This window comes from Eschscholzia californica, unplaced genomic scaffold (assembly GCF_041429995.1).
Source record: "Eschscholzia californica isolate CP2 unplaced genomic scaffold, dmEscCali1.0.p SCAF_2, whole genome shotgun sequence".
NCBI lineage: Eukaryota > Viridiplantae > Streptophyta > Magnoliopsida > Ranunculales > Papaveraceae > Eschscholzia > Eschscholzia californica.
The window spans coordinates 52,009,095-52,017,076 of record NW_028238309.1 but is presented as its reverse complement, the minus strand read 5'-3'; the positions used below and the strand labels follow the sequence as shown (position 1 = coordinate 52,017,076).

At 37.4% G+C, this 7,982-nt stretch overlaps 1 protein-coding gene and 1 pseudogene across 5 annotated transcripts; one reads left to right on the top strand and one right to left on the bottom strand.

Annotated features, from left to right (window-relative positions):
- The first annotated feature begins 1,677 nt into the window (after positions 1-1,677).
- On the top strand, positions 1,678-3,885 carry LOC147558865 (E3 ubiquitin-protein ligase SIRP1 pseudogene; annotated as a pseudogene). Of its 4 annotated transcripts, none has more exons than XR_015234453.1 (3): positions 1,678-1,801; positions 2,053-2,100; positions 2,561-3,885. The product of XR_015234453.1 is annotated as an E3 ubiquitin-protein ligase SIRP1 pseudogene, transcript variant X1 (transcript). The 4 variants fall into 4 exon arrangements; XR_015234455.1 differs by having other exon boundaries at positions 2,555-3,885; XR_015234454.1 differs by having other exon boundaries at positions 1,737-1,846.
- An 825-nt stretch (positions 3,886-4,710) lies between these two features.
- Positions 4,711-7,604, bottom strand: LOC147558864 (uncharacterized). Its single transcript, XM_086660587.1, has 6 exons — positions 7,318-7,604; positions 7,170-7,220; positions 6,841-6,892; positions 6,034-6,092; positions 5,664-5,709; positions 4,711-5,120 (listed from the first exon to the last, which is right to left on the bottom strand). The coding sequence occupies exons 1-6, from the start codon at positions 7,384-7,386 to the stop codon at positions 4,966-4,968; spliced, it is 432 nt and encodes a 143-aa protein (XP_086516713.1). The 5' UTR covers positions 7,387-7,604; the 3' UTR covers positions 4,711-4,965.
- Positions 7,605-7,982: the final 378 nt, after the last annotated feature.

Genomic DNA, 7,982 nt, shown 5'->3' with positions numbered 1-7,982 from the left:
ATATAGTGTCGTCGGAGCTGCCCTTTGACCTGAAATATTTCAATTTTTTTATGAAACCCCGATACCCGACCGCCCAATACCCGAGAAATCCAAAAGATTTGACAGACTTGGACGAATTTTGGGCACTAGAATTTTTAAAATAACTCGCCCAATTAAGCCCGAGAACCCGAATGGACTGATAGTTTCATAACCCGATCGACCCGACCCGGACATGAACCCGACCGTCCCAACCCGAACCGATTCCCACCCCTATTTGTACTGGTGACTGAATCATTGAACATCAAATCTGATTCAACTCAGTTAGAACACTATAGCTCCCTTGACTGAATCTAATTTTCAGATTAACCTTTCTCAGGTTTGCCTATTACATTGACTGTGTCAAAGTTTTACAAAATCAATAGTTGGATCCACTTCAAATCTCTCTCAAAGGACAGGGTACTGGATTGGGTCCTTTGAGAATAGTCTCACATGACAGAAAGATGATCTAGTAACGAAGAATATAATGTCTAGGTCTTCTCTACTCATTGCCAATTGATTTTGAGTCGGGTGACCACAAAAAGTAACCGACACCTCAGACTTTGGCACATTAGTGCTTGCCAGCTAATTCTAGCAGCTTGGGCCAATACTACTCGTCTTGGGTGTTCAGACGATTATCGTTTCGCTCAGACTTAGGCACAAACAAGTATTGGACTTTCTAGTCTCTCTGTAATCGTAGGTTTAACAAGGAGGCAGGTTCAGGAGTGAGCTCAAAGTTGAAATAACACATCTTTACAGATAATAACTCAATTATAAAGATAACACCGTGTTAACGTCCAAAGAAGATTAGCGCACCATAGAAGGTCTTTTTCTTTACAAAATGACCATTTTAAAAATTGATCGTGTGAACAAAAACTCTACATAGGCAGTTTAATGCATTTGAGTTTAGAGCAACTCCAACTCCAACCTCAACCCCAACCTGACTTAGGCCCACAAAATCACTTTTTCACGCAAATTTTTTAGCCTCAGCTCAATCTAAAAAATTCAACAACAATCCCAACCTTCTCTTTAGGCCTAAAATTTGTGTATGTGGGAAACGCGTGTGTTGATATTTTGTGGGCGTGCTAAAAATGTGTGGGAATCTTTTGTATGTGCGTAACAGACGTTTGAACTATTTTCGAAATAATTTTTTTTAAAAACAAAAAGATTGATTTGATTTTAAAAAACAAAAATCTTATTAGATTTAACAAAAAACTAATTGGATTTAAAAAAACAAAAAAATTTAAATATAATATATATATTAAAAAAATCGGATCGTTGGATGTGATCCAACAACCAGATCTGACTGTTGGATCACATCCAACAACCAAAATGGCATAGTGACTGTTGGGAATCCCAACGGTCAGGTGACTACCCTTTCAGGTGACCCAATAATATGCATCGACGTCTGAAAGGGGGAGTTGGGGTTGAGCCTCAGCTCAACCCCACCTAGGTTGGAGCAGTCGGCTGAGGTCGAAAATTTGAATTTCGGCCTCAACCGACTGGGGTTGGAGATGCTCTTACAATCCGAAGACATAAGAAACACTTCTTTCCAGAGCACGACTGGGGTGACCCGCGCATTCACCCGACTCTGCTTGATTCCCACCGCCCAGGCCCCCAGAGTGCGCGCACCATTTGGGACAAAAAAAGACTGTTTTTTGTGTGGGACCCAAACAAGTTCTTGAAGAATATGTACAGAGGAAGAGGTGTTGTCATCCTCTCTCTCTCTCTCTCTCCAACTTTCAGTTTCTTCCCTGGGAATCACATTTCTTCCCAGGCGTTATAGGTAAAGAGAATCAGATAAAATTTCTACTGATTCACCATCTTTCTTGTATATCTCCTGAGTTTTATATTTTAATGTTTTCTTTTAACAGTTCTTCTTTACTTTCCGTGTCAATATTTTCTTCTTTTGTTCTGGATTCTTCTTCTCTTACTGGGTATTTAAAATTAATTCCCAGTTCCTAATAATCTAGGGTTTTGTATTTATAGTTCTTTAAATTCATTCTACCTTTCTGAATATATTGTTCTTATTTCTAGGGTTATAAACATTCTTTGAAGGTCATCTGCTTCATTATCTGGTCTCAGGTAAGCTTATTTTCTTCTCATTTGTTTTATAAATCTGTTAATGGGTGATATTTGTTACCTTGACTTTGTGGGTTGTCTCTCTGTTTATGATTTATATTTTTCTGCTTGTTGGATTAGACAAAATTTATAGTTTAGTCAAATGGGTTTGTGATTATTTCCATTGATATCATGGAGTTTATAGGGTTTGTAAAAACTTTAGGAACTTGTCTATATTCTTATTGTCACCCTATTTTTAATTGAAATGGTCAAGTAGAGTGGATTTCATGATTCCAACTTGTAGATTCTGAATATTTCTTGAAACTTGTTCAATTTTTCTATTCTCTTGAAGTTCATATATATATATATACATGTATACTTGTACTTATTGGAATTGAGTATGTGTTTTTGTGGGTTTTGTGGATATTTAGATACTTGCCCCCATGTTTATTTTTCTGAGTTGTTTTGTTTCTGTAAGTTTCAGAAGAAGAGAGGGAGAGAGAGAGGAGAAATGGATGAAGCTTTGATGGCTAGATACTGGTGTCATATGTGTTCACAAAGGGTGAACCCAATAATGGAAGTGGAGATGAAATGCCCATTTTGTGAAAGTGGGTTTGTGGAAGAAATGGATAATAGGATGGACCATGAAACTGATGTAGGGTCGGATCGAGCGGTTTCTCTTTGGGTTCCAATCTTGCTTAGCATGTTAGGAGATAGTAATCCAGGCAGTCGATTACCTGGAAGAGAATCTGCATCTGAAGAGGATGAAGAAACACAAAGAGGAGAGTCAGATCAAGAGGGAGACTTTGAAGCGATTGTAGCAAGAAGGAGAAGAAGAATTCGCCACTTGATTCATAGCCTTCATTCTTTAGGGATTTTGTCCGAAGAAGAAAATTCTGAAAATGAAAGGGAAAGAGATAGAGAGAATGATCGAGAACGTATCATCTTGATCAATCCATTCAATCAAGCAATAATTCTTCATGGGTCATCGGGCCAGAACCAGAACGAAAATCAGAACGAGAACCAGAGTTTCACGGGTTCTTTTGGTGACTACCTAATGGGTCCTGGTTTAGATTTATTGCTTCAACATTTATCAGAAAATGATCCAAACAGATATGGGACACCGCCAGCAAAGAAAGAGGCAATAGAAGCAATGCCCACCGTGAAAATCAACGAAGATTTGCAGTGTTCAGTTTGTCTGGAGGATTTTGAAATCGGCTCAGAAGCAAAAGAGATGCCATGTAAACACAAATTCCATAATGGGTGTATTCTGCCATGGCTTGAGCTTCATAGTTCTTGTCCAGTTTGCAGGTTTCAGATTGCTGCTTCTAACGACGAACCTAAGCTGGAAACAGATGGGACTAGCAATGACAGTAACAGGATGGAGAACAATGTTGGGGAGAGAGATGAAGGTCGAGATGGCAATGGGATAAGATCTTGGCTTCCAATCCCATGGCCTTTTAATGGGTTATTTTCGTTCTCAGGGAGTACTACCACTACTGCAACTAGCCAGGTTGATGGTGGTAATTCTCTCTCCCCACCGTCAGGTTCGTCGCAGTCTTCAGCGGCACTCGGAGGTGACGATACTACAGATGAGAATTGAAGAAAGGATCTACAGTTATCTTGTATATAAGTTTTCATTTTACTAAATTTTGGGATACTGGAAAGATAATGTTTCCGAATCAGTGCATTTCCTGTATATACATGTTTGAACTTGTTGCAGAATCATTCCTTTTTGAACCCTCTTGTTTCTTCCCTTTTGCCTAGTCTTGATTTGAAGAATATATGTTGCACTCTTTTTAGTTGCCATCATCGTTCAAATGATTATTCTTCGGGTTTTTGTTTCGTGTTATCCCCTTAATCCCATTGAAGATTTTAACGCAGAGGTCTATGTGGCACAGCCTACTTCATTAAGCTCAAGCTAAGGAGGTTGTGCTCAGTAGACCTCCTAATTAAAGCTCAAAGATGGGATTAGAGAGATAAAGAAAGATAAAATTGAGAAAGAAATAATGTTATAATTCAAAACTTACTTCAAACCCACACGAAATCAGCTGTCTTATTTTAGAGTCAACTCTTTCTCACTCTCTCAGTCTCTCGGTTGACTCTCCCATTGAATCTGGTCTAGGTTACAGTCTCTTCTATCACTTTTCTTTTTGGAGAAAAAAAGGAGCTGACAAAGAAAGAAGCAATTGAGAGAAACAAGGAGAAAATGAAAGAGAAAGGCAAAACCAAAAAGAAAAATGATAACTTGGACTTAACTTCCAGAACCATTAGTTTGAGGGCTAAAAAGGAGTTGGTAAAGTAATATAAGGGAAAATAGTGAATTATTTACAAGTCACAAAGATTCTGGTAGTAGCAGAGAGTTATTTCCAGAAGAATGATAACAGTTCTCACCACAAGGGTTTTAATCTTGTGCAAAAACACCAAATTCAAGCAAATAATTAGATGGTTAGCTCAAATCACAATGTTAAATTAGCAGGAAATGGATATCTGCAGGATTTTGCTTCCCAACCAGCCAAAGGAAATTGGGTTCTAGGGACTCAATTGCTTCTCATTTTCTACCTTATTTTCCATGATCATAAGGATCATTAAGAAATTATTAATTTTCCCTGTACTTCTTGGGGAAGTCAAGTCTACCAGATTGACATACTATCAATTGATTCACATTTCACTAACATTCAAAAAACACAGGGCTCAAATAAAAAGAATCTAAGATCTTACTGTAGAAGTATTTGAATTCACTATACAAAATAAAACTGAGAAGTCTCCCTGAACTCTATTAACATAATTACCATTTCTCTATGTCTAAGTAGGCGATAAAGATATGTGAAGTCGATGATTACTTAACCGCTATGGGCTAAGTACAGATAAAAAAGAATGAAGCAGGAATCACAAAACTGACGAGGTTCTTGATTCATTTATCTCAGTGTTCTGTGAAGTCGTCCGGGTAGGTAATGGCGACGATGAGGATGACGATTTGGGCGATGTGATGGCTGCGTGATAAGATGATGACCCTAGTTGGATTAGAGCTGGAGCTGCACCACCTGCAGAGTTCCAGAAGAAAATCATTGTTAAAAGTTCTGCATAAGTGATTTGCGTCAAGCTTTAAGGTCGATTATAACCACAAAACATGCATATAATTGAAGTGTTATAATCAGAAGAGGTTCTTATGAAACCTTTCTTGGGGATGTTGTATTTTTCTGGTCGATAAAGAACTGCTATGATCAGATGATGATAAATTTCTTTTTGGAACTATTATGGGCGATTGATTGTACAATTGCCAGCCCTTTGTCAGACGTGTAAGAACTTGGTGAAGTCTAGACATGTAGAACCAATTTGAAATATGGTAAGGATCTTAGTAGTTGAGCTCAAGGCTCGTTAGTTACTCGGCTTAGGCTATTCCCAAGCACGAGCCTGACCAACTACTAGAGACTGAAACATATATACTAACAAATGCTTGAGCCATAATTAGGATTTTAGAATCATAAAAAAGCATCTCCTTCTCTAACGGTGAATGAAACTAGGGAGTAAGAAAGTCAAAAGTAATAAAATATAGTATATTGTCAATCAACTTAATGTTGGTTTACCTGCCAATCCAGCGCAAGTTGAAGAGAAGATCATTACAGGTGGAACCTGCATTCATTATAGAGAAGTATTAACTAATACGTACCATAACAAATATCGAAATTGGGTGAAGATTTTTTTTCTTCTAAAGCTAGGAGGTGGAATCATGGTGTTATACGGTACTAAGAATAATCTATTCTCCCTATGCATTCAATTCTCCGGTCGGGTTGGAGACGGAGTGAGGGACGGTGTAGTTATGCATATCATAGTTCTTTAGCATTTGTTGGGAAGCCTAGATGCTTAAAAGAGAACCTACGAAGTGTAAACCCTTGACGAGGGAAAAATATTTCATTAATTTAACTTGAAAGGGACGGAATGCACTAAAATACTTACACCAACAAGAAAATGTAACCACATCGGTCCCTTTATCAATCTTTGAACAACTGGCATTGCTGCAACAAAACCACATAATGAAATCTCAAAAAATAAAATTACACACAAATCTTCCAAAGCTTCAAACAAGAACCATGATCTGTCTGACAACAACATATTCTTTCATAGACAATAGATTGTCGTCTCAATACATATTCTATAGATACGTATGTAGTTCTACAAACAAGAATCTCATGTTTAGCAAGATAAGCTGAGCAACGGAAACCATTGCATCAAACTCTAACCTAATGCTGCCCACGAGAGAACATCATTTCAATTCTCATATATGGTGTTACCTAGTAGGAAGTTGCAGTCAGATAATGCATACAAACAGTAAGCCATTAATAAAAGGTATAAGAATTCTTTACTGTCAGAATGAATTAACCTTTTGTGTTTAGAAACGAACAGGAGATAATGATTCGCAACGGTGCATATTAAATACTAGGCCGCTAGGTTAAAATATTCAAATAGCAAGATGTTAGTTCTCAATCTTCACTAAAGACTGCAGTAGTTTATTATCAAGCTTTTTCTCATTCAAACAAACCAAAACACGCCTCCTTTTCTATGCAAAGAAAAGGGGTAATTGGGAATCAAATCACAAGCAAAGACGATCTACTAGGAACACAATTCAATTCTTTAAAATCCGATTAGCACGATTTTATTTGATTTCCATCATCAAATCAAATTACTAGCTAATAAGAAAAAAAAAAATCCTTAGAACTAGATTTTAATCATTTAAATATAAACAACAGATTGAAGTTAACATACCATGATTCATTCCATAGAATGCACTTGCAGAACCACCAATAGCAGAACCAATCTATATCCAAAAATAAAGAAAAAACTATTAACTCTAACTCAAAGAGAAACAGAGAAAAACCCATATGCCATATCAGATCACTCAACCGACCCAAACCATAAAAACCCTCAAAAGATGAATACCCAAAGATGTGAAATAAAAACTTCAATTTTAATGAAAATCACAACAGGAAATAAGGTTTATAGAATGATTATCAAATTCAATAATGTAAATCCAATTCAAATTCCAACCCAAAAACATTAACAAGAAGAAATTAGGATAGAGAAAAAGAAATCACCATGAAAAAGCTGTCTCTGATGAAAGGGGAAACAGTCCAACTACTAGTTTCCTGAAATCAAATCAATATGGGTATCAGCAAAGTTGCATAGAAGAATCATTAGATGAACAATAATAATAATAATAACAAAGAAGAAGTTTGAAGTTACAGCTTCTTTAGAGAGAGGGCCTGCACAGTGAGAACATCTCAAAGGGGAAGAGCTTGAAGAATCCTCCATGAAAACGCCACGATCAACTTTCCTCTCCTCTCTCTCTGTAGAAAAAACTTGTATAAACCCCAAGGAATATTCACCAGAAAAGAACCCTCTAGGAATCCCCCAAAATATATATAGAGGATCTAAATTAAGGCCCGTATTACTGTCAAATACTACAATTTGCTCGCCTGGCTTCCTAATTTGTTACTACTAGTTATCAGATTAGTCTCCTTGTTAATGTTAAAAACTTATGTATGTGTAGGTTGGTGTGGGAATTATATGTCCATGGGCCCGAATCCGCCCACGAGCACTCGAGCCCAACGAAGGCTATGAACGCCTGCACTCATCTCCGGCACAACCCGTTCAACCCGCCAAATTTTGGTGGGCGGGCATGGGTTAAAGCCCCCCAGGAATACCCAACTATATAGATGATCTAAAATTAAGCGTCGTATTACTGTTAAATACCTATTGCCCGCCTGACCACCCCCTAATTTGTTACTAGTTAGGCTCCTAGTTAATGTTAAATACAACATTACAATATTTCCACCATTACAACATTTCCAATGCATAATTTTTAAAAGAAAACTCACCTGCTCGTATTTGTCAGAGTTCCAATTGAG